The sequence below is a fragment of the Leptinotarsa decemlineata genome, unplaced genomic scaffold, assembly GCF_025532065.1.
Source record: "Leptinotarsa decemlineata unplaced genomic scaffold, Ldec_3_MD MMD2_tig00078422_RagTag_RagTag, whole genome shotgun sequence".
Classification (NCBI taxonomy): Eukaryota; Metazoa; Arthropoda; class Insecta; order Coleoptera; family Chrysomelidae; genus Leptinotarsa; species Leptinotarsa decemlineata.
In genome coordinates, this window is record NW_027412747.1 from 2,881,232 (window position 1) to 2,908,699 (window position 27,468).

The following is a 27,468-nucleotide window of genomic DNA, read 5'->3' on the forward strand; positions in this document are numbered from 1 at the left end:
ATCATGATCTCATCTAGGGCGTCGTTGCTGCCCCATGAGTATTACAATAATTTTCCATGGCTTAAATTTCTCGATATTCAAAATATCAATTCAATTTATAGACTACAACAAACTCAAACTATGATTTTCCTCAAATCATTTCACTTCCATTCATTTCCATCCCATTTCCAATCTTAATCATTCCAATTGTTAGTACTATCTGTTTTAAGCCCACTCATCCTGTAGCACATGAAGATATACAGACGAATCAGATGTCTCAGAAGAACAATTATATACCGAGAAAGAATATGGATTACAGCATGATCATCGATCATCAACGCTGTAACACCCCCGAATTGAGCTGGCTAAATGTGCTGTACAGAAGCAAACCTAGACACAGATTACCTAGAGAGAGAGAGAGAGAGAGAGAGAGAGAGAGAGAGAGAGAGAGAGAGAGAGAGAGAGAGAGAGAGAGAGAGAGAGAGAATTAAAAAAAAATGACAGTAAGTTTTGAGGTTAGAGGATATATTTTCACTGAAGTTATAATTTTTTTAATAAATCATGTCAAAAGTAAGTGCCAGACTGAAAACAGCAAAAAAAGTAGTTGAGAAGGTACAACATGGTAAATTAAGGACAAATATTCCAGCTGGAATGGCTGCTGCGGGCCCTCCGCTGGGTCCAATGCTGGGTCAAGTATGCATCTAAGGGATTTCCTGTTTAACCCTTTAATATTGAACCGATTTTTCAGAGGGGAGTAAATATAGCAGCGTTTTGTAAAGATTTCAATGAGAGAACAAAAGACATTAAAGAAGGAATTCCCTTACCAACTAGAGTTACTGTAAATCCTGATCGGAGTTATGAGATGGTCATTCATAAGCCCCCTGTCGTTTACTTTCTAAAGCAAGCTGCAGGCATTCAACGAGCTGCTATGGAACCAGGTAAATGTTAGGATTATTTTTATTCTGTGAATCCTAGTTTATGTAAACATAAGGGAAAGAGGTCTGGTAAGCTAAGGAAGTCGAACTATTCAGATAACATACTTATGCTCTAAATAGAATGTGAAGTAAATGAACTTCCTTGAGGAAAAATTATATAAGGTATTGAGTTGACAATTTTCAACTATCTACATTGTGTTCCTACCTCTTATCAGAAATATGCTTAGTTGACTGATATATTTGACTAGTGTGAAGTTAATTCAATCAGAAATACTTTAATGACCTTTATTTTTATAGTTATCTTAAGATTTTGTTTACTTGTCATCCATATACTTATAACAAGTTGTTTTTCATTATTGGATGATTAATAATTGCATATATGAATGTTCATTCTAGGCAGAGAAATATCTGGAAAGATAACATTAAAACATGTTTACGAAATTGCCAAAATCAAGCAGGAAGACCCTACACTAGAAGTGAAAACATTGGAAGAAGTATGTAAAATGATTATTGGAGTTGCTAGATCATGTGGAATTGAAATTGTTGAAAAACAGGATCCTACAGAGTATGGAGAATTTTTGGCAGAAAGGAAAGTGGTAGAAGAAAATCAGAAAAAAGAATTGCAGGAAAAGAAGGAAGCAAAAATGTTGAGAACAGGGTAATGTTCAAGTCAGTCAATTTATTGGACTACTTTCACTTGAACTGTTTTGTTGAACTACATGATGAATCATGGATTAACCAATCAACATAATTCTGTGTATATAGTTTTTATTCTCTGTAGTGTCCATATTGGGTTCTTCAAGAATAAATAGAGAATTTTTTCTTTCATGGAGTTTGATAACCTTTTCACTTACCTAAATTTAAAAAATGACCTGTTCAGTTCTTGTGTTCTGTGCATATCAACTGGGTTGTGCTAGGAATCAAACTTTTAAAAAAAGATCTCATTATCTCTTAACTCACACAAATGGACTTGAGAGAGTTTGCCGTTCACAGGGGAATTGAAAAATTTATTCAGATTTTTTTTTGAGTAATAGCACTGATAATTTACTCTATATGTTTTGACAAAAATGAATTATATCATCAGTAATGATCTGGGAATGTTCAATCTTCATGACCTCAAGAATTATTTAATGGTCCATAAAGTTCTCACTTTAGTAAGTATTCTAGTCCAATTTTAAATATGTTGGATTTTGCATCAAGTAAATTGATAAGGGACTTTTTGCGAGCAGGCATTTCATAAGTAAAGCATATAGTATAAACCTGGCGATATTATGCTAGGCAGATTTGCTTTTATAAAATAATAATTTAGTTGCCTTTGAGTTGAGTTATGATTATGAGCAGTGTATTTTTCATTGGAGAGATTGAAAAGACTTGGCAGGTAGATTGACACATAAGTAATTCTCAATTTGTATTTGGTACACATAACATAAAACTAATAGTAATTTGTATTTCTAGAGCAGGGTTGATAACTCGATATTTTTTTTTTCATTTATACAACGAGATAAGCTCAGTACAGAACATAAATAATTACAGATTGTGACAATTAGAAGGTGATAACCAGTATAGCAAGACAGATATCTGGTTATACATTTTACAAGTGGTAAGATATGAGTAAAATAGTACGATTTGCACATTAGCAATTAGACGAATAGCATAAACATAAAATAAAATGAAGTTATATTGGTATTGCATCAGGTCCGGCACCTTTATTTGAATCAAGATGAAAGAGTTTATCATATATTTCAGATATGTTCATATGGAAATTAGTTATGTTAATGTTGTGGGCTGTTTCAATGGTGGGTGATTGGTAGGGGGCGTCAGAGTAAATTGATGCAAATTAGTCTTTGAACAAATGAGCAATATCTTGACCAGAGTGTTGCTTAAATGCATTTTGTTAGGTATAGAATGAAACTTTCTTTTTGAGTTGACATATCTGCAGGAAAAAAGGGGTTTGATTGTATGTTTGATTCGATTTCTGTTACGTATTTTTTTAGTAGAGGAGTTTGCACCGGATTCTAAATAGTTTTGTTGAGATGAATGGGCTTTAAAACGCTAATGTGCGTTCTTCTTGAATATGAGAGTCATCAATTTGGGAGAGAATCAAATGGGAAATTTTCTTGAAGAATGTTTCTTCTTAGGGATAAAGATGTCAAAAACAGAATACAGTATGTCGTAAAAGATATTCACCATCTCATTGGTGCTTTATCAAAGGTTATCCATTGCTTCAAAGCAGACTCAAATGTTACCGAAGTCAGCGTTTTTGAAGTCAGCAATGGCGGGCGATAGAGGTCTAGTGTAATTAGGTGTGAATCAGATAGTTGTAACATGAGTTTTGTAACCAATGTTCATTTGGCCTATGATTTTGGATTCCCTGTGACATAGACTAATTGATTTTGCTAAGTACATAAAACTTGTTTCAATTAAATTTCACTTCACTTTTTACTTGTTGAAATGGAAAAAAGAAGCGCTCGTTTCTGTGTTAATACTATAATTTAAAAAGAATAAGAATTCACCAATTGCTAAGAGCGGTTTGTTTAACTGCTGATAATTGATGATACCAAATGCCAATCTAGAACAAGGTTCTGTAATTGAACTGGTCAAGAATGAACAGCACCCCAAGTTCAGCCAATTAGTACATGATTTACTGGTGTCCTTGTATCTGCTCTTTGATTTGCGTCAAAATCAGCTGTCCCTTTGCGTAAAGGGATATTTCCAACAACCCCAAATTAAATAGTTTAAAATGTATAGTACAACTTCTCCACATTTTGTATTATATCAGTAATTATTGATATAATCTTCATTTCTTTTATATATAATTTTACATTATTTCTATTATAAACATGTTGCTTTGAGTGCATAAAGTGATTATTCATTCATCGCATGGTACCTCGTCAATCTTTAGCTTGCACAAGTTTTGCCTTTTGAGAGTTAACAGCTGGTTAATGAAAAACAGATTTCAACAGATATATATGTCAAACAAAAGTAAAAATCGTTTTCAATAATTAAATTCACTCAGGTATCTGAAGTAGTAAATTAGTTTGACTAATTTCTAAAAAAAATTCAAAGACACAGTCATATATAATAGAACCAATTTGGATTTGTGATCGTCACAGCATATTTAGTACTGTATAAAGTAGAATCATTCATTTATAGATGAATATACAAAAAAATTGAAAACAAAAAATCTTGTGAGAGTGTATATTCATTAAAAGTACAAGGAAAAACTGTTGTCTTATTAAAAGTTACGCCACCCTAATAATCCTACTCACACAATTTATACACTTTTGGTGGTAGTCTTAGACACTCAACTACGAAGATTTTCAGTATTCCAGAAAATATTGAAATTGTGGAAAAATATGTTCTAAGATCACCCAACATCACACCTCACCACAGACACCGTCAGCGCAAAATTCTTGAACAGATTCTCTACATTCTATATTGATCCTCTTTCTTTCTTAACTACTGCTAATGATGATTACTCTTAATAAATAGTATATAATTACAATAAGCTGAAAGATCTTGGAGCCTATTGCACCAATTCAATTTGATTCCCACATAATTTATAATTTCATAGAATGGGCTCATTTAACAAATTTTTTCAATTTCATTATTTGAAAGTTTATGTTTCAAATAGTATATCTGCAAAAAATCTGAATTTTCACTCATTATCTTCCCCCTCAAATTAATAGTTGAATGTGGTCAAGCTTGACGTTACATCAGTTGACAAGGGAGTGCTGGCGGATAAGCGAAATACGTGTGCGAAAGCCGTAGTAGAGAGCAAGTTGTGTGTTGTTTACTGCAGTGAATCTACTGCGTGAATATGTTGTTACGAAAATGTTAAGAAATCTATTTTGAGTTTTGTCCCAAACCACCCTGTATAATACTTTTTTATATTGAAAATAATATTTTTGTCAAGAGAGTTGTCAATTTTTGCCAATGTACTAACATTAATAAAAAGTAAAGAAGATTTTGCCGATAAATCGTATTGTTGTTGGAGTTTGCAGTAATTGCTGTACGAACAGTAGATACTCATTTGACAATTTCCATTGAACTGAGAGAACCGGAGTTAAACGGGTAGTTTTTTCTTCTGGACTCTACATATGTAACATGTGGTGTTTTCAAACCAGTCGGCAAATGAAACAAAATCCTACGATGGCAGCGATTCATAATCTCCAACTACAGGCCCGGTTGCCACCGCTCCAAGCTCGTTGCCTGGTGTGACGTCATGTACCGCGGGCTATCTCACATTTTCAATTGCTCTTGCTCAGTTGTTAATTGACATAAACACCGGAAAATTTTGTGGGATACTTGGGAGATGATTTACTTTTATAATATATAATTTTCAATAAAAAACTAAATTAGCCTGAATGAGCCCATTCAAAACCCATCCTTTACTTCCTCCGCAACGCAAAATGATTAGTCGCGATCCTTTGTTTGCAGGCATGTTAGGCGTACACATTCTCAAACCATAAGTCCACCCTTTCGTAACTGTGACGTGACTGTTATACCAAATTTCGTCCATATAGAAAATTTGCCGTTGTTCGTTCTTGTCTATATTTAGTTATTTGTTCTAAGTATTTGTTGCGCCATTCTACGTTTCTTCTGCTTTCCATAACTGCTTGACGTTTGTTTATTATTTTAAATCTAAATCCTAGTTTCTTTATCCAATTCTGAAGAGTTTTGTCATAGCAGCTCAAGTTATGGCCGGAAGTATTCAATTTCTCCCTTATGATTTCACTTTTGTAGGAATCTCATTGCTTTTGTAACAATCGTATATTGTTTTTTCAATGATTCTATTAAATGAACATCTAAGGGTTTTGGTAATCCCGTATCACATAGCGTCTTGCGTTCATAAGGTTTGTTTTCGACTATTTTACGTATAGTTGAGAAGGGATTTGATGTTGCTTGTAATAGTTTGTTTCCCTCGAAACCAAGCTTGAGATGTAGATATATACATTGAAACAAACTCTCTGTGTGAGTCCGGTTCTGGCAGAAATAAGTATCACTTACCTTTTACCAGCTCCGATAATTTTGGCTTTGAAGCCTTACAATTCAAGTTAATTTAAAAGTTTTTTGAGTAAAGTTAGACAAAGTAGAGTCTGCATCATTGCAGTTGCAGTAAGTAATCCAAAACGTTTACTTGTTAAAGGAACGTCCAAGTACACACACACAGACAATCAAGGTTATTCAAGTTACACCCTGCAGCGAGCATACGGCCGCTGAACTAAACAGTACAACTAAACGTTATTAACCACAACATGACATCGCACGGAGAAGGGACTTCTGACTACAGGAGTATCCCAGAAGTAACTCCACCTCTGACTATCACACAAAATCAACGAAATCCATATTCTTCATATATTCTTCAGTCGTCAACACGCCACTGTTAACATTTCCCACAAAGTACCAGGCCATCGTTTTCAATGCAGTTGATGGGATCAAACTTGAAAAATATCTGATTTCTCTCGGATCAATAATTCAACCAAAAAACATCTCATTTTCTTCAAGAATTTCGAACAATCGAATCTGTATCTATTTGTCAAGCAGAGAAATCGTGGATGAATTCATTGATACACACAATGGAATGATTAATATTGATGATTTACAAGTGAAAGCCTGGAAACTAGTCACCCCCAGTCAGAGATTACTCCTATCCAATGTATGCCCTACTATCCCTCACGATATATTGGACAAAGAACTACGAAAATATGGAATCAACCCTATGTCACCAATGTCATTCTTGAGAATAGGCTCTTCAAAACCTGAGTTCAAACACATCCTTAGCTTTCGACGTTCCTTATATATTTCCCAACCACAAAACCCCATAGCAGCCTCAATCCTCATCACCTTTGACGATAATACATATCGAATATTTCTATCGCAAAAAACACATACGTGCTTCAACTGCAGACAGTCTGGTCACATTGCAGTTAATTGTACTGTAAGCTCAGAAGTTAATCAACAGCCTGAAATAACTGAGAATACGAATCGTGTCCTAGACATAAACCAACCTGAATACGAAATCGAATCAATATCTTTACAAATCGAACCAACAAAACAAATCAGTATAAGTATACCAGACGTTGAAATAGCAACTGAACAATCTAGTACATCATCCAAACGCAACATCTCTGAAGTGATAACTTCCCCACCCCAAACAGACGACTCAAAAGAAAACTTCACCAAGCCAGACAGGATACCAAAGAAGAGTAAAACAGACTCACAAAATATCAACGAAATTCGCGAAATGATGCTTCCCACTAAAACAGAATTCGAGAAGAACTCAGCTGCTTTCACCCTCAGTTTCGAACAGGTCACCGACTTCTTTGAAAATGTATATGGCTGTGCCAATTACAAATATGCAATATATATATATTCCACCAAATAAAGATATCAGCTCTAGCGATCTTAGGAATTTTATTAATCAAATCCCAACACCCAGAATAATACTAGGGGACTTCAATGCCCATATGGCGATCTACGGGACCTAATGCTAAGGGACGAATAGTAGAGAGTATCATAACAGAACTAAACCTGAATATTCTTAACGATGGAAATGACACAAGGTTCGACTCACATACAGGAAATTCCTCAGCTATCGATCTATCTCTGTGTGACCCATCTGTATCGGTGGAATTTTCCTGGGAGGTGTTACCTTTCTTATATGGAATCGACCATTACCCCATTAAAATAAACATTGAGGACAATAACGAAATATATGAGAGTACACCATTCCAGAAATGGAACCTGAAGCACGCAAATTGGCAAACATACTCCGATACAATACAGAAAAATATAAATGAACTGCAAACATTTCACAACAATGCAAGCATAGATAAGACTGTTGAGAACTTCTCAAAAATGATCATCGAGGTAGCAGAAACATGCATAGGTAAATCAAAACTGTTAAAAAATCACAAACCCTTACCATGGTGGAACAAGGAGTGCGAAGAGGCAATGACATCATCTAAAAAGGCATTTAACAAGGTAAAAAGGCAAAAAACAACAGAAAATCTTCTAGACTTCAGACAAAAACGGGCCAGAATGCGATACGTAACAAAACATAGCAGAAAGGAAGCATGAAAAAAATTCACTTCAGATATCAATAGCTCAACACCTATGAGCACTATGTGGAAAAAGGTACAACAAATGTCTGTAATTAAACCACAAAAAATATACATACTCTTGTACATGATAATAAAACCTTCTCGTCGAATGAAGATATAGAAGAAATATTAGCGGAGAACTATGAACTGCGCTCAAGTGATCTAAACTATACAGATACCTTTAGATCTCTGAAAATCGTCGAAGAAAAAATCCCGATTGACCGTGGAGAAAATAAGGAATCCCCTCTGAACCTTCCCTTAACTATGGATGAACTCAATGATTCTCTGAACTGCCCTAAAAACACAAGTCCAGGCCCAGACAATATACTTTTGATTTTCATACGTAATCTACCAGAAAATGAAAAACTTTATTTACTAGAGATTTACAACTTCATATGGACTACAAACACGTTCCCACGCAATTGGTCTGAAGCAATCATCATTCCCATTTTTAAATCTCAGAAAGCAAAAACTGATTCAGAATCTTATCGACCAATTTCTCTCACGTGTGTTATGTGCAAAATCCTCGAAAAAATAATTAATAATAGACTTATGTGGTATCTAGAAATGAATAATTTACTCATACCTGAACAGAGTGGATTTCGCAAAAACAGATCCACACTTGACAACCTAGTGGATGTAGAATCCTACATCCATGAAGATTTTGCAAACGGGCAAGCTGTCTTCTTCGATATATCAAAAGCATATGACACAGCCTGGCGCTATGACATTATCAGAACTCTACGTACATGGAATATTAAAGGAAACATGTTAATATTCATTGAAAATTTCCTCAAAAATCGATATTTCCGAGTACGCGTTAACGGTATCAATTCATCTATGAAAACCCAGCCGAACGGATTACCACAAGGATCTGTTCTCAGCGTAACACTTTTTTTTGTAGCGATCAACCAAATACTGAACAACTGCAATTAACCAGTCAAAGCAAGACTCTACGCAGACGACCTTGTTATGTTTATGAAAGGTAAGAACATCCACTCGATGCAATACAACCTACAGAGAGCGCTAAACTCCATTAAAAATTGATCTGACTCAGTGGGACTACAATTTTCTCCACAAAAAACCAAATGTATGTTTTTTTCCAAAAGGAAAACTAAGCATGAGCCAGAACTGAAACTATATGCAAGCTCGCTGGAATATGTTGACAATTTAAAATTCTTAGGTATGACTTTTGACCGCAAATTAAATTGGAAAACGCATATCAGAAATATGAAATCATCCTGCCAAACGGGCTCAACCTCATGAAAACGCTGGCAAACAAAAGTTGGGGAGCAGAATACATATGCCTGATGTGAATATATAAAGCATTGATACGATCCAAAATTGACTACGGGTGTATAGTTTATAACTCCGCTAAAAAGTCAGTTTTGAGAGAACTTGATGTCATTCATAACAGCAATCAGAATCGCCACTGGAGCATTCTGCTCCAGTCCCGTAACCAGCCTGCATTGCGAGACCGGTGAACCCTCATTATATTACAGAAGGCAATATCTTAGTCTCAGTTATGCATCCATGATATCTACTAATGAAAATAACCCTGTTTATCAAAATGTATTTTCTGGCCGATTCAAAATGGTGTATAACCAGAAGAAAAATGCAGATCTTCCATTCTATGAAAGACTGAGTAGATACCTTCATACACTTCAATTCCAATTTCCAGACACCTACCCAAGTGAAACTATTACACCTCCACCTTGGACAATAAAGCTACCAGAATTTAACAAATCATTAATTCGTTTCAATAAAACCGAAACAAACCAAACAGTCATCAAGAAAAACTTCCATCAAATAATGAGTCACTTCCAAGAATATAATCACATATACACGCGTCCGGATATAACTCATGCCACAAGCTCTCTAAGGCCTCCTCTCCCATGATAATGGAAAAACAGTTATCATTACAGATTCCCTCAGCGCAATGACCGTAATATCTCAACTCTATCCCTCACATCCGATCCTCGTCCTTATTAAAAAAGAACTCCATCATCTTCAACAACAGAATAAAACGACTCACTTCGTATGGGTACCATCACATATGGGTATAAAAGGAAACGAAATAGACGATCGATTAGCTAGAGATGCAACGGATATTGACAGACTTCACACAATAACCAGAACTGTCAAATCTGACCTCAAACAAATATTCAAAGAGATGATTATCAATGCATGGCAAGCTGAATGGAACCTCTCCAAATCGAAATTGGCTGAAGTGAAAAAGACCGTACTCCCTCGAAAAATATATTTCCGGGAAAGGAAACAACAAACCATAGTCACTTGACTACGCCTTGGACACACCCGCATCACACACTCCCACCTGATCGATAAAACCCAAGAACCAACCTGCGAAATATGCCACTGCCCCCTAACAGTGAAACATATTTTAACCGACTGCGAAGCTTACAATCGACATCGAAAACTACATGGATTTCCTTCAACTCTCGACGAACTTTTGAAGGAAGGTTGCAATCCCTCCCAGCTTATAGGTTACCTAACTGATATTGGTTTAGTCAATGAAATTTAGATTATATTAGATCAACTGTATCTATTTATTCACATTTTTATATTTACTATGACATGTAATATGCCGTCTCTAATAATCTGAATGGTTGAAGGGACAATAAACAATTTAAATAAAAAAAACTCTGTGTTTCAATAATCAAATGCATCCGAATCTTATTTACTCTTTTTCGCCTTATTCACCATCGCTATTGGAATCACTACACTGGAAAAAGTCTGCGTTGTTATCACACTCGTTATTACTCTTAGTACTTGTCCAAGGACGCCACATTTTGAACAGATAACAAAAATTTTAAGTATAACTGCACCAATATCGAATTAAAACACTCAAATCGCGATCAGTTCCTGAATTAAACACGACGACGATAACCTTTCCCGATTTCTATTCGTCATCGTAACATGACTTCAAATTTAATTTTATGACTCTTCAACCAATCATAAAACTTGGTTAGTAAAAATTATCCAATACGAACCGCCAAATCTACAGTCCACGTTTATTACCTCCACAAATGCCCTACCAGTTTTTCAACAGTGGAGACGGGAGTGGGTATAAAGAAAGAAGAAAGGGGTAAATTAATTTGCGAATCTTTTATTGATGAAAGTTATGGGAAAGAGAGCGTCGGTCAAATATAAAGAAAGACTAGAAGGTAAAGAAAAATTGTAACGAAGATTGTCAGTTCTAAATTCCGTGACCAATTTATAAAATTTGATTTATTCACAAGGAAAAATAAATGATATTAAAATGAAGGATTTTGTCACAATGCTTTCTTCGTTGTCTAATTCAACTGATAAATTATGTACCCTCTAGTATGCATACCATCGGTTTACAGTTGCTCATAGGTAGCAAAGGTTTTCAAATTACAACACAATACACTAAACTAATGTAATCGAAACTAAATAAAAGTAGGTACTTTTCAGCTAGATGAAGTGGTAGTGTTACGCCTGTGATGCCAATGCGTTCCGTTCAGGCCCAAATCAATGATAAAAAGGAACAATATTACCTTCTTTGGGACATGAAGCTTACGATTATCCACTTTTATGTCGCTACCAACAGTGGTGAGTCATCTAGGTGTCCAAGAATTGGGGATTCGCCAACCGCTATTCTCAAAGTTGGGGAGATTTTATGGGCGTTATCAGTTAGCAACGAACAGGCAAATGGAAAATGAGGCCTAAAAATTCATACATGTCTGAACATAATTTCTTGCAAGCAAGAAGGTCGTATCAATAAAAAAACAAAATGTTTGTTCGTACCTGAGATGTAGTGTGGCCTTTGAGATGTCCGAGTTTTTCGACAAGGTAAACTTCAATTTGAAAGTTTCGAGTAATTCCTACATAAATCCTAGGACAGTAGATAATTGATTATCTCCCTTGAGATAAATCAATTGTCGATTCAGGAGTACTTTGAAACCTTCTTTTAAATCCGCAAAATTGCGATGTTCTTCCCGTGTCTGGTCCAAAACCAAGAAAAGAAGGAAGAGACGTTTTCTTTCTGAAGTTTCTAAATGTCGAAATGACATGAACTGTCATAAAAGACAGATGAATTATTTAGAAAAAAAATGATATCTTGTAAATAAACTTTGTTAATCTGCCGATTCCAGCAAAGATACGAAGACTCGTTTCATATTCCTGGCATATACATATAAATCGTAATACGAAATGAATTATATTTGTTAAATTTTAAGTAAACTATGAACTATGTGGAATTTTATAGACTTTCCCTTTCTCCAATATAAAATCTACTGGGGGTTTACTGAAAATTGAGGTAGTGATTTTGAAACCGTAACACGTTTGATGCCGGTTCATTTCTATGTATTGGTTTTTTCTTGGCCTTTGAGAGTGCCGTTTACTTCGACTATAATTAACTAGTGACGGCGCTAGAATTTATCATGGAATGACTGCTAAAAAAAGTGGGAACTGATATTTTTGTAGTGGAATTATTGGAATTTTGAGTGAATGAAAACTGTTAAACGCGATAGTAACATTTAATGAACATGATAAATATGAATCAATCAATTCTTTATTTACTTAATTATTAGAATGATTTTAGTTCTGTAATTAGATTTGAATTCATGTTAGGTTTTATTATACCTTTTTTGAAAAATATTCTGTTGTAATCTTTGATTTCTCTACTCATTCTGTCAGAAATATAAAATGAAGAAAATGCTGGCTTTCAGATATTTTGAGGAAATGGTGCCGCTTGCTCATTCAAGTCGGAACCCCAAATGACCTCATTGTGCAAGCGACCCCAACACTGGTTCGTTTTAATATTGGCTGTATGCAGGGTTGTTCCCCGGAAAGAATTTTTGTTAGTTGAATACTTACGAAAAAATACAAGTTTTCCAGGAAAATAGAATGTCAAAAGGAATTACCAGATGTCTACAGAAAGCTTCGGATTTCATTTAAGTTAATTCATAGGAATATTTATCAATAATAAATTGACATTTGATAATCATATCAACAATATGAACAGAAAACTTGCCTCTGGATTATTTTCAGTAAAAATGTTGAAGCATAAACTTGGTGTATCAGCAGCAATATCAGTCAACTACTCTTTGAAGGAATTCCAATTGAGATATGGTGATGCTTGATCCCCTTGTTGGAGAGATTAAATCATTTGGTGGGCTCATCGGTAAATTTAGGGAGTCGTCTATATTATAAAACCTGGTTAGTTGAATGAATGAAAAGGTAATAGATTTTTCGCTCTGCGTAATAGCTATCTATATTATAATTCCAAAATAGTAGCCAGTAAATTCTAGAAATGACTTGACGAGTTTGACTTAATCTGTCTCTCACATAGGCGTGCGGAAATTATACTAAACAGATGAGAAAAAATAATGATGGAATATATAGAATCACAACCTTGACACTATGTTTTCGTTTCAATGCAATAATATTTCTGAGGATTCAGTACCTACTTTTATAGATTGTATCAAATAGTTTTAGAATTATTACAAAGCTAACAACTCGAAAAATACTGGCTATATACCACATGATAGATATTTGAAGTTGAAGTATAAAAAAGAAGTAGAAATTATGACGTGTATGATGTGTCCATTAGAGTTGTCAAAATAAATAACTTTAGAACATTTTAAAGCCTTTTACTTTTCCTTTGAATGTGATGAAATTCACATTGGGGTAAGAGTATTAGGGCTTTCAATTTAACACAAAATCTACGATGGGTTTGTGCAAGTGCCCCAAACGACGTGTAACGAACCAATTTTGTTTTGAACATAGAGTTTGTGTTTGCGAAAACTGTATGGTAACGAACCACCCCATTGTAAGTAACTCATCATATTATACTACATATCCAAAATACATCCTAATTTTGGAAATAGCCAGTATAGTTTGGAATAACGAGTAAATTGAACCTAACCAAAACTATTTATTCCAACTCCTTACAAAGCATCTAACACCTAGATTCTAACAAAAATTGTGTGTAAAACCAGCTGGTAAAGCGTATAAATTCAACACTCCCACTCTTTGATAACTGTTTTATACGATAAAAAAGCCTTCTCGGTTCTTCACAAACCTCTCTTGGAAGGAACTGTCTAAGAATATCAGCTAGCTGACCTTGTGAAGGAACAGGGCAGACAGTTGAAAACCATTTCAAGCACATTCACCTACATAGTGACACCTTACATTGATATGCTTAGTTCATCATATTCAGCCTTTCAGCTACTCTACAAAAAGTTTCAAAGATACTTCACTTGAAATGCCAAGTTCGTGTAAAAATAAATTGATGGATAGCTGTTACTATGTGATAGGAGATCATGAAAAATGATTAAAAAAACTTTCTGTTTTTTTAACACTTGTATTTGTAACTAATGTTACTGCATTTTGAAACGAATACAATAAACAATTTTTTTTTCAAGTGAAAACACAAGCACTATAGGAAAATCCTTAAGGCGCTCTAACAACAGTGCCTGTGCGAAAGTAGCATTTACATTTCCATTCGGAAAAACGTTCTCAGGAAGTTTATTACACGTAAACACAGTTCTCAAAATAAAAGAGTTCTTGAACAGTGAAGTTCAAGGTGTACTGAGCTGAACCTCAAAACTATGAGCAGCCAGAGTCTGTTGCGTATTTCTGATATGTACTGCTCTTGATGGAATCAAATGTGCCAAGTCACTTAACACTTTCCGTGAAAGTATCTATAGAAGAGAGACAAACCTCCAATATTTCTTCAATGTTTCAGACTATCAAGGTTGCAAATGATGTTCTGTCTCCAATCAGGCGGATGGATCTGTTCTGGATGGTATCCAGCAGCTTCAGAGTATGCTTTGGGGCGGAGCTCCATAAGTGGGAACAATACTCCAAAGAAGGTCAGATTTGAGCTTTATAAAGCATCAAAAGTTGCTGATGTGTATACAGTTTTCTAGTTCGAACCATTGTTCAAAGCTTTTGACAAGCAGCTTTTGCCATTTTAGTGACATGATTGTGACATATTGGTGTCCATTTCAACCCGCAATCAACATCAAAGCAGAAAGCGGAATTGACTGTCCAAACATTTTTCAGGAAGTTGGAGAGCCATACACAGAAATGATCTGATGAGTCATAACATCAAAGTTTGGCTAGCAAACCCTTATGCCACACACGGTTAAAGATCTTATAAATATCAAGCACAACTTTTGATTTTCCAATGTTCCTCAATTGCGTTATTGCAAATATGGGTGACATACGTTATAAGGTCGCCTGTTGATCTTTGTTTCCCAAAGCCATATTGATGATCGCACAAGATGTTAAAGCGTTCCAAATATTTAAGGATATGGAGGTTTACGGCTTTCTCCATGATTCTTTATATCACTGATAGCATAGCAACTGGTATATAGTTATTTTTATGATTTTTCTTGTCCTTTTTGGGAATAGGCTGAACGCTGAACGTTTGAAAATTGGAAATATCCTTATAGGACAAAACTGCAGTAACGTTAGTTACAAATATGAGTGATTAAAAAAAACATTGAAAGTTTTATTTCTCATTTTTCGTCTTGTATAAATATTTAAAGCCACATCACTTCTTGTGTTGCCTCTGAAGCTGTAATGTATTCGGATTCTGTAGTTGATCGTGAACTAAGTTTTTGAAGATGAAAGATTCATGTCACGGAAGCTCCAGCTATATATGTTAAGTACCCGATTATTGACTTTCTGAAATCTAAATTATCTGCAAAGTTAGCATTTGAGTAACCAATCAAGGTTAAAAACTTATACAGGCGAAATCGTACAGCCATTTTCAACCAGTTCACAGAAAAAAGTTGAAAAGGAGATTGATCATTTAGAAGAAATCAGTATTATATCAAAGATGAATTTACATTTTCTTCAGAAAGTAAAACCAGTGTGACAATGACAACTAGAAGAGTCTCAATTTTCTCCAAATTTATTAGCTTTCCCAGTACATTTTTTTTATAATGCTGAACTCAGTTACACAGTTACTCATTTGTGGTCTGGGATATAACATTTTAGAAATACCTAGTAAAATGAGAAAGAAGGATTAAAATTAATTAGTCCAAAATTGTTTATTTATTATTTCAACTCTTTACAAAACATATATCACCTAGATACTAAACATTTGTATAATACCACTTGGTACAGTTCATAAATGTAATGTACTCAAATTGTCCAATTCCAGTGTGTTGTCCAGTCCTACTTGCAGTGGTTACAAGACAGTGATTATAACTCTATATGCGAACTGTGCAGCAAAGATTTGAATATTGAAGACAGCATTCGATTAACATGTTACCGTAAGTATTCAATCCTCCTCATACATAGTAGGAGTTTTCCAAAGATTGAAATTGGGACCTACATATTTATATATGTATTATGTTAGAAACGTGTTAGGCATCACACGTTAAAACTTCTGAGTGTTGTCGTTCGTACGGGTGCGACAGCTGGTTAACGAAAAAAAAACAGATTTTGAACAGATTTTTTTTTATTCAATAATATCTAAAAATGACAAAGAAACTTTTTGCTTTATTTCATGTGCTTTATAATCTGGGTAAACTCATTTTTCAATGCAACGTTTCGTGCATTGAATTCCATCATCAATATATTTTTTTTTAAATACGGACCTGTATATTTTTTTATACATTTTCGTAGTCATAATTACAAATTCGTTGACATATCACAACATATGTATTTCTCGACGTTTTTTCCCGAAACCACATCATCAATATTCTATCATTTAACTTTTTTTATTCAATGAGAAATCAAATATCAAAGTATTGTTGTAATACATAGTTAACAGTATCGTCAATACATCACATTGAAAAAAAGACAGTTGCGAAAGAAAATGTAACGAAATAATAAATGATAGAAAATGAACACCATAACGGAATGTCTCACGTTACATTTTTTAAGTTACCGTTTCACGTGATATCGCATCAAATGTTCAAATTGTCTTCCATCATTTCTTAAACAAATACTTGCTCTAGAAATAGTGTGCTTGTAGCAGTTCTCTTACATCTGTGGAGTGATAGTGATGCAGGCACTCCTTATTGAATCTTTCATTTCTTCAATATTTTCAAAATTTGTTTTGAATACTTGATCTTTTATGAAGCCCCACAACGAAAAATCTAGAAGAGAAAGGTCCGGTGAACGTGGTGGCCATTCTATAGGACCATTATTTCCTATCCACCTTCCTGGCATAGTTGTATTGAGGAAATCTCTGTAGATTCTCCTGCACTGTGGTGGAGCTCCGTCGTGTTGAAAATACTCAAATTTTCTTATGAGGCTAAGTGGCAAATCTTCTAATAACTCAATTAGAGTCCCTGATAAGAAATCCAAATATAATTCTCCGGTCAGAGATGTTTCAAAAAAGTGGGGGCCAATAATTTTATTATCAAGAACACCAAGCCATATGTTAACACCATATCTCTCTTGAAAATTGGTAACTCTATGTAAATATTCATTTTCTTGTCGCCAATGATAATGTATATTCCTGTTGAACCATCCGTTATTGGTAAATGTACTTTCATCACACCACAATTTTTTTTTACAAATTTCATTGTCTTGGCGAAATTTTTTAATGAGCTATCTACAAAAAAAATGTCCTGTTGAAGTCAGTTAAACGCAAATGATGAACTTTCCTGACTTGATAAGGCCTGAATTTATTTTTCTTCAAAATTTTCCGTACAGACGTAGTGGATGTGGCCGAATTATGAGCAATCTCCCTCAGGGATACTTTCTTGTTCTCAATTTTTTTTAATTAATGTCATTTTATTATTATTGTGAATCTTCTTAGAACTCACCTAAAACGCCGAATTCATAATCACCACCACATTCAGTAACCTTTCAGAGGGTTTTTCAAAAGATCCATAATTCCGTAAAGTACTTTCGATTCTTTGAAAATATCTATGATTAGGTTGTCGTCGTTCAGGATACAATTACTGATACATTGCCAGAGATATGGTAGCATTCCTCAAATATCTCGAATATACAAAAAGCATATCCACTTTTTTGTCATTGGAAAAATTCATGTTTCTCCCTTAAAATCGCTCAACGACTTGAATAACTTTTATTTTGTGTGTGACACTAACATTCATTCTGAGACACTAACATTCATGTATTTCATGGTTTACAAAAAAAGAAATTATCGCTCATCATGTTTCTCGTGAAAATCGTCTATGAATTTTTTAATACAGTATTTTTATTAGTTAATTCTTGTTGATATCCTCATTTTCTGAACAGAAATTTTTGGGTAGCTACAAATTTTCAAAAGACATTTGGAAATTATGAATGGCTTGGTATTGATACAAAGATTATTGGTCTTTCTTTTTCAAGACGACCCTGACAGAAATTTAGTTGGATTTCAGTGAATACAAATATTTATAATCTCAATGAACGACATTATCGACAGGAGAACTCTGGATTTCAGAAACATTCGGAAATTCGAGCTCTTAATAAAAAATGATAGTGATGATGTGGTTTGGGGAAGAAACGTCGGGAAATATAGATGTGATATATCGACGAATTTGTAATTATAATGACTACGAAAATGCATCATATATTGATGATGGAATTCAATGAACGAAATGTTGCATTGAAAAATGAGTCCACCCAGATTATAAAGCACATAAAATAAAGCAAATAGTTCCTTTGTCATTTTTTGATATTATTGAAAATGGAGGCGGTAGAGCAAAAAAATAAAATCTGTCATTTTTTGCAAATATCTCACAAACCATTGAAAATACCACTGTGTTGCATCCCTAAAAAGGTAACTTTTGTTCCATTTAACCGTCCTTGTACGACCTACCGTTTCCGAGATAGCAATAGTGGTACCTATCAGCTAAAAAAACGTCCTGTAAATAATTTTCATTTTTTTTTTCTTCAATATTTTTTTGTTTCATATCTGCAATGATATTTAGTAATATTCGTTTCTATTGCATTCACAATTTATGCGGGTAAATAATTTAAATTGGTTTTGTTCATTTGAAGCTATTTGATGAACTCCTTCAAATCTCCTTGTGACAATAATGTCCTTCTTTTTGAATAAATTGTTCTGACACCCATGCATGGTGAGGTAAAGATGAGAGAACGTATTTCATCGTTACCAAGTGTGAAACTGCGATATAATCCTGTCGGCGAACCAGACAAATTACATGTTACATTTTATTAGCTGATCCTAATTTCAATGAAAAATCTGACAAAGATTTATTATTAGGTTATGACATTTTTCCTTACACTTTGAAAGATGGAAAAGTTTTATTGGGTGAAAATAGACCGGTTTATATAAATACAGTCTTTGGATGGATTGTCATGGGTAAATTGCCTCAAACATCTGCTAAACTTGATACCATAAAAGTTAATTAATTTTTTACTGAAGTGTCAAATCCAATATTAGATAATATATTACAAAAATTTTGGACTCTGGATGAGGTTCCCCATATTAAGGCTGTTTCTTCTGAAGATACAATAATGATAATAATTATAATTTATTGAACAAAATTACAATTTTGTTTAACTGGCTATCGACCGAAGTCCTTCCGCCTGTGTAACAAAATTGCTTTGAAATAACATAGCTTATTTTACAATATAAAAAAATATTATATGGATATAAAAATGAACAAACAAAACAATTTCATTGATGAAGTTGTGTTAATTTTTCTAACAGTGTTTCTGTTGGGGGTGGATGTCGTACTCTTGCATGGGGGCTTCTTGTCACAGCATACTTTCTAATGATTTCTACATTGTTGTCTTTTCTAGCATACTTCTGAGTAACTGACGGTAGTTTTTCCTCAATAGGAATAATATCAGTGAGTTGGTACAGCAGAGGGTTTGGAGGGTTGTGTTTGGGGTTATTTGGATGTCATAATCTTGTTATTTTCCTTATAGCCTTTGTTTCAGATACTTCAATTGTTTTCAAGGCCCTTTGTTTGATATTAAGAAACAGTGGGTGTGAGTATTCAATAAGTGGATGACAGATTAGTTTATATATTCAGCTTGCTGTTGATATGTTTGCACTCTTCCGGGTTTGTCAAACTTGTGAAATGTGCGGCTCTTGCTATCACTTTCTTTTTTATGTTATTGACGTGGCTGTTGAAATTTAGTCTGGAATCAAGCGTAACACCTAGGTAGTTAACTGTCAATTTTGCAATTAAGATATGTTGGAAAACGTTGATTGTTGGAGAAGTTGCGGAATTCTGATAATTAAATATGATGAACCGAGACTTAGATGGGTTTGGCTGGAGCCTCCATTTATTGAAGCAGTTATTTGTTATTGTTGCAAGATATTCCAAATTGTTAATAACTTTGTCAAGCGTTTGATTGTGTGCAATTAGGGCGGTGTCATCTGCATACTGGAGAATATATGCTTCATGCCTGAAGTGGTTGATATGTCATTGTTGGTGACGATAAATATCAGAGCTGTATAAGTTATATAACAATGGTGAGAGCGGTGAACCCTGTGGTGACCTCTGGGATAAATGCGTCTGAAAAACTACTGAGTATTTTATCTTTCAGTTTCCTGTCAATTAGCAAATTCTTAATTGTATGTAATAGATAGTTAGGACAACCCAGTTGATGCAGTTTGAATAAAAGACCCTTGTGCCAGATGCTATCGAATGCTTTCTTCATATCCAGAAAGACCGCTGCCGTTTTGTTGTTCAGCTTGTTTCAATGTTGTTCGTGAGAATCGTGAAAGAATGTATATTAGATCTTACTTGTCTAAATCCAAACTGGTAGCTTGGAATTTTATCATTAAACAGTTGGAGTAAACGGTTTCGTAAAAGTTTTTCAAAGTTTTCACCAATTACAGGCAGGAGAGTAATCGGACGATAACTGTCTGTAAGAGAGTGATCCTTGTTTGGTTTGAGAATTGTAATTATTGTCAGGTATATAATTGTCAGGTATATAATGCGTTTAAGGCAAAATTCATAGCTTTTTATCATATACTTGTGAATCTCATAATCCAGCTTTCTCAACATGTTTCTTGTGATATAGTCATGCCCTGGAGCTGAGTTTTTTTCCTGATATAAGATTTCAAAATAGTCTTCTTCGTCTACATTGAATGTATTATTTTCTTGTACGGGTATCTGCGAAAAGAAGTTTTCGTACCATTTGCTCACATTTTCATAACGATTGCGGTCAAAGTTCAAGTTGACGCTTTCTTTGTAGCTTTTTTTGAAGTTTTTAGCAAATATGTAAGCTTTTTCGGAAGGTAACTCATATTCAATATTGTTATCTATAATATTTTTAGTATGTACTCCATCCATTTTGTATTTGGATAATTTCCGTATTTCATTCCAATAGGATTTGCTCCTCTTTTCATGAATAGCCTCACATATTTGAATCCATTTTTGTGTTCTGTATTCTTGAATCAAATTTTGAATGTTCTTGTTAAACTCATTAATTGAAGCTTTAGACGTTGGATCTCTGTTTGCTGTATATTCACAATACATATTCCTTTTTTTCTTCATTAAACTCACAATAAATGGGGGAAGTTTATGTGTACAGAAATTATATTTAGTTTTTGGTGTATATTCTATAACTGTTTCAGACAATTCATTACAAAAGTCTTTTATTTGTTGATGGTTGATTTCATCTTTCAAAGTATCTATGTACCGCATCATGTAGTCATTCACTTTCTCCATATCAGTTTTTTGGAAGTTGTAACGTATGATTTCTTCTGCTTCTGTCATTTTCTCCACGTCGAAAGATATTTTGAGAGCTAAATGATTAAATGATCAGATCCTAGTTCGGGTGTTACCTCTACTTCTATAATATTTGATATAATGTTATTTAAATATTATTGGAGTTTTTTCCCCACACCACATCGTTTGGTGGGTGTCTTGTTGATATTGAAATCTTTGATGATGATAGCATATTTATAGAGACATGCTTTTGTAAAAATGGCCTCTTCAATACGAGCTGATGGATGTATGTACACTAAAAAAATGTGCAGTTTGTCATCTAGGAAGGGGATTGTGAAGTGTATGCATTCATTTAAATGATTGTTTATGGCTGGAGAATTTGCTCGTCTGGCTTTTAGTGGGGAGTGTGTTTGGACAACTGTAGGCCTATTTCAGATTTCCGAATTGCCATCCATATATAAATAAATTTCGAAATTATAATCTCTCCCAACTACTTACACAGTAGGGTGTGGTAAACGTCTGTCGAAAAACAACTACTTCCCCGGCTTCAGGATCACTTTATATCAAATCCAATGGATAATCTATGCCAGAATTAGAAAAAATGAAATTTTCAGGAATTTCACTGAACAATACTGTAAGTTGGGAAACACATATTCAGGAATTAAATTTTAAATTAGACTTTATCTGTGGATTATCCAATGGATAATCTATGCCAGAATTAGAAAAAATGAAATTTTCAGGAATTTCACTGAACAATACTGTAAGTTGGGAAACACATATTCAGGAATTAAATTTTAAATTAGATTTTATCTGTGGCTTTATAAGATATCTCTGAGATTTAAACTGAAAGTGGAATGTTTTTAAAAGATATTTATTTGTGGGAAAGAAAGGTTTTGGCTTTCTGTTTCTCCATCTTTATCCAAAAAATGTGGGAGACTTCCAAAGAAATTAATAAAGTAGTTAATTTCTAAATGAAATATTTGTTCTGTTTTAAGACTCACTGTCACCTAACAGCATAAAAGTAATTTTTCAAAACCGGCTTATTCAGCTGAAATGGGATGCATATGTAAAAAGTTTGTCTTCAAAGCTAGCAAAAATGAGTTATGCACTTTACATATCCTCTCAGCATGCCGCAGATACATGATTAAAAGTTGATATTTTGCCTGTATTGGAGAAACTCTAAATAAGCTTATGGAGTGTTTTATTCACAGAAAAGACATATCCTGATTTCATTTGGAATTGAATCCTTAAAATATTTCAGAGATGACTTCAAAAATAATCAGTTTTGACCATAATTTCAGTCTATAGAAATATATATGTAGTTGGATGTTTTGTTTTCAAAAATGAACATTTTTTTAAAACAAATGATTCACCATTTTTATAGAATGCCAATGAAAAGTTGATTGCTGCCATCTGAACACTACTTTCCCTTGTATCAATGATTATATCGAAAATATTTTACTGCAAAATATTACACATTTGGAGAATTCTCAACTGTCACTATTTTTTGCTTGTTTTGTGAATGTCTGCCTGATACTTTTATGTTTTGACATTGTTATTTCAATTTATTTCATAGTGTCTCTGCTGTTATGTATTCTTTTGAAACAAATAAATGATTTGATTTAAACCCTAGTTTTTTTTCAGATGTTTTTCACTGGTCCTGCCTAGACCACTTCTCAAGACAGCTGCCGCCTACAACAGCTCCTAGGGGATATACTTGTCCTTCTTGTAAGAGTCCTTTCTTTCCTGCTCCCAATTTGATTAGTCCGGTTGCAGATGTCCTCAAAGAGAAGCTTGCTGGAGTGAACTGGGCTAGAGCAGGACTTGGTTTACCACTTGTAAGTAAATATAATTCATTTGGGAATTGAGACATGTTTTCTCATTGAATAACAATTATTTAGCTCTCTGAGGAAAGGGAGGTTAAAACTCAGGTGAATAATAACATCCCACACCCTCCTAGAGTTATGCCCAGTCCTTCACATTCCGTAGTCAACGTTACTGAAGATCATGGCGCATTTAACAGGACTGACAGCTATCAAAACTCTTCGAATCGAAGGATTTTCCAAGACATTCGAGATGTCAAAGGGGTGATATTTGATCATGATGAAGATAAATACAAGAGAAAGTCTGTTTTCGAACTCATAGGCAATTGGTGGAGGTAAGTTCAACAAAATTGTCAAACTTATGTGTCGCTTATACTTTGTACAGTACTTTTTTCCAACTTATCTGTCTGTTCATTCTTTGTTTTCTTATTATTTAAACTTTTCACTAATATAAATTCTCCTTGTTTATTTCATATAATTTGAACTTTATGCTACTTGTTTTTTCCTTTGAAATATTGAGATATTTTGACTCTAAATCAAGTAAAGTTTCTAGATACAGACTTACGCAAAAAGAAAATTGTCAGCTATATAATTTTGTCTGCTGAAATCGAAATTGTCACAAGCATTAAGGTGGAATTAAATTATAATATCAAGTCATGGGAGGGGTGGTAAGGGCTTTGCTTACTTTTGCTGACAAGGGAGATGGGGATAAATTATTGTAAATAATATGCTTACGTAATAATTGAACAGCCCCATGTAGATTTTTTGAAATGGTCTGTAGTTTTGGAGTGCTCTTACGCTATTTTTCTGGCAAAACAAGTAGGATTCTAATATGTCACATTTTCCTTGATGGGAAAACGGCATTTCTAAAAATATTCGAACAGTAGTTGACAGTTACAATAATTTATGACATTGTCATGATATACTTGAGAATATTTGACAAATAGTATATCAACAAAGTTTCAAGGTAACTTGATTACTCATAATAATTCTGTTTCATCAAATCACACATTTTTTTCCAACCGCATTAATATGACGCCCCAATATTTTCTCTTCTGTACAAAAACAGCTTCAATATTATCATTATAGCAGACATATATTGGTTCACAAAATAAATACGGCTAGGGAAATGGCTTCAAGATGGAAATTATCGTTTCGTAAATTAATACTAAATAGCTCAGTGGTGTCAAGTGAGTGGTACGACATGATGATGGGTTTTACGAATTCAAATCCCAGCGGATTTTTTTCTTTTTGCTCTTAGTAACAAAATATTGTCATTCGTATAAGTATCAAAATTGAGTGTTTGGACAATCATGTGATTTTATTTGTCAAAACAAAGACATTTTTTCTACTAGTGGAATAAATTAATATTTCCACGTAAGTCACTCATTTTCAACTTTAGGAAGATAGGTGATATGAGTTTCGTTGTTGAGAATGTTTTTACGAATCGAAATGCATGATAAAATATAGGATGTTCTATTAAAAAAAAATATTTTATGAAATATTTTGAAAACGCGACTGTCATTATTTTTTGTTTTCGTTGTCGAGAAGGCCATTGAAAATGCTACTAGTTTGCTCATTTAATAGAATTCGTAGCATCAGAATTCGTAGCGTGATAATAAACTTTATCGAAATATTGGAATAACATGTGTTATAAGAGTACACTGCCGTTCTGCTGATCATTCAAAGATAGTTCCTAAGTTTTGTCAAGACGGAGAATAAACTAAATATACATACAATTTTGTCCTTATTTATACTATAGAAACACATGTCGAGGTATTAAAAATAAAGGTTTGGTGTTTGATAAAACTCCAGTAATATTTATTACTACACCAAAGGTTCCAAAAATCACAAGTGTGTAAAGTTTCTCATATACATAAATTTTCTCTACTTAGCTTTCTTTAGTAGTCGACGTTTCGGAAAACATTCTTTTTCCGTTTTCAAAACCAAGAATTCGCTTGAAAACCTTCGCCTCACTTCAATTGTGAATAGCCGTATTTCTTTTGACATACCTCAAAAGAATTAGATATCCACATGTCATATGCGTTTTCAATCTCTCGTCTGAGCAATGGCAACCAGGTACGATCCAGTTCCACAGAGCTATTTGAAATACATTTGTTAGTTGCTAAAAAAAATATATGCTGATTCTTCTACTTTTATAATTATTTCATGTATTTTTGGTGATAATTTTTGTTTCACTCCATTATATAGCATGATCACCCGATTCTATTATCTGTCTTCTTCTTATATATACAACATATAGGATTGGGGATTGCGGAGCATATTCTAAAATCCTCTGGTGATCACGCTATAAAATGAAGTGAAACAAAAATTATCACCAAAGAAACTCATGAAAAAATTAGAACACTCAAGAATCCACATATATTCTTCTAGCAGGAAACACGTGTATTTCAAATAGCACCCTGGAAATGAATCTACCTGGTTGTCATTGCTAAAACGATAGGTTTAAAACGGAAATATAAACCGCAACTGAATTTTCAAAAAACCTCCAGTATATGTATTTTGACACAAGTCAATACATAAAAAACATATGTGATATAGCTTTTGATAATTGTGGCGAAAACAGTTATTCACAATTGAGGCGAAAATGTTCAAGTTAATTTTAGGTTTTGAAAACGGAAAAAGATGGTTTTCTGAAACGTTGTCCAATAAAGAAAGTATGGATATTTTATTTTTTTCTAAATTGATTTTTCGAATTTTATGCAAAAGTTAGGAATAAGAACAGGTTAGTGACTGATTGAAATCTCAGTGGTTTATATTACGCAGTAACTTTTCAGGGGCTGAACTTTTCAGTTTGCCATTCATTACACTTCAACAGTTTCTCGATTTATTTAGTTTGTTTCTTTTTCAGATTGTGGAAGGTTACATACCCACAAAAAAAACAAAGATTGAGTCCTTCATGAAAAAATGTCTTTCGATGAATATGATACATTGAATTATTCAGAAATCACAAAAACAGATATCGTACATAGGAACGCTACACAACATAGCACATGAAAGAGTATTGATATATAGTTCATCTTACAAGGAAAACTTCAAATCACAACATCTTTGTAAAGATATTTTATGGATATATTTCACGTTTTTTTCTCTTTAATTTACGAAAACCTATTTAGCCTACAAATGTATTCCATTTTCAATGAATAATTCGGTATATTGCCATAATTGTAAGACTTCTACTCCAACTAGTTTCAAAAATTTTTAAACATTTCAGGATATCATCTGGGGCCTCTTCCCGATTCAGAGCTGGTAGATCAACTTGCAGAAGATACTGTATTTTAGGAATCTTTGTAATTGTTGGAGTAATACTGTTTATTCTGCTTATATCCAAGCTCGGAAAATATTCCATAGACAGCGATCCAAGCTTGGATATTGGAAACAACCAATTCGTGAATGTGCGTGATAGTGATAGTGTGATGTAGCAGAAAAATTGGAAATAGTGGATATTATAGAATTAAGTGCAATAATTAATATCTTTTTTTAAATTAACTTGTATGTACATATATTCTATTATAAAATGATTATGATATAAGTACATTTGCCTTATCTATGCCTTTTATTTCATTTCAAACATGGTTGGTTTGGATTGTCTAGGATTTTTTTTTGATGGGTGATCAGTTCATTTTAGCAAACATAACTTTGATACTGACTCATTCAATTTCTGTTCAATTTCCGTCGAAACAAAAAATAAATAAGAGTAAATTTCGATATCAGGAGAATACATGTAGGTATGTAATTCTCTCAACTTCTTTTACAGAAGCTACCTTCATGCTACCAATCATTCATATGGATCTCGAAAAAAAAGTACACCAGCATCTATAACTATTATGCATAAAACACCTCGATAAGTCGATTCTTCCATTAGTTTTCGACAAACATTTTCAATTTTTTGCTGGAGAAGTATAAAAATTGTGCAAACCAGATTAACTCGCTGAGTATATTTGAAAAATCTCTTAGATTACAAATTGATTGATGTAGCCGTAAC

The 27,468-nt window shown here is 33.7% G+C and overlaps 2 protein-coding genes and 1 long non-coding RNA gene across 4 annotated transcripts; 2 read left to right on the forward strand and 1 right to left on the reverse strand.

Annotated features, from left to right (window-relative positions):
* Positions 1-455: 455 nt before the first annotated feature.
* mRpL11 (mitochondrial ribosomal protein L11) lies at positions 456-1,740 on the forward strand. Its single transcript, XM_023169626.2, has 3 exons — positions 456-672; positions 728-917; positions 1,311-1,740. The coding sequence occupies exons 1-3, from the start codon at positions 541-543 to the stop codon at positions 1,574-1,576; spliced, it is 588 nt and encodes a 195-aa protein (XP_023025394.2). The 5' UTR covers positions 456-540; the 3' UTR covers positions 1,577-1,740.
* Positions 1,506-12,179, reverse strand: LOC141487212 (uncharacterized). Its single transcript, XR_012468264.1, has 2 exons — positions 11,810-12,179; positions 1,506-11,727 (listed from the first exon to the last, which is right to left on the reverse strand). It is a non-coding gene; the product is annotated as an uncharacterized lncRNA (long non-coding RNA).
* Positions 12,180-13,589: 1,410 nt separating this feature from the next.
* Positions 13,590-27,029, forward strand: LOC111515434 (zinc finger protein-like 1). 2 transcript variants are annotated; one of them, XM_074185993.1, is made up of 5 exons: positions 13,590-13,835; positions 16,182-16,293; positions 23,284-23,477; positions 23,541-23,797; positions 26,698-27,029. In XM_074185993.1, exons 1-5 carry the CDS (start codon positions 13,734-13,736, stop codon positions 26,903-26,905), a joined length of 873 nt encoding a protein of 290 aa, XP_074042094.1. In that variant the 5' UTR covers positions 13,590-13,733; the 3' UTR covers positions 26,906-27,029. The 2 variants fall into 2 exon arrangements, with proteins under 2 accessions (XP_074042094.1, XP_074042093.1); XM_074185992.1 differs by lacking the exon at positions 13,590-13,835 and adding an exon at positions 14,755-14,880.
* Positions 27,030-27,468: the final 439 nt, after the last annotated feature.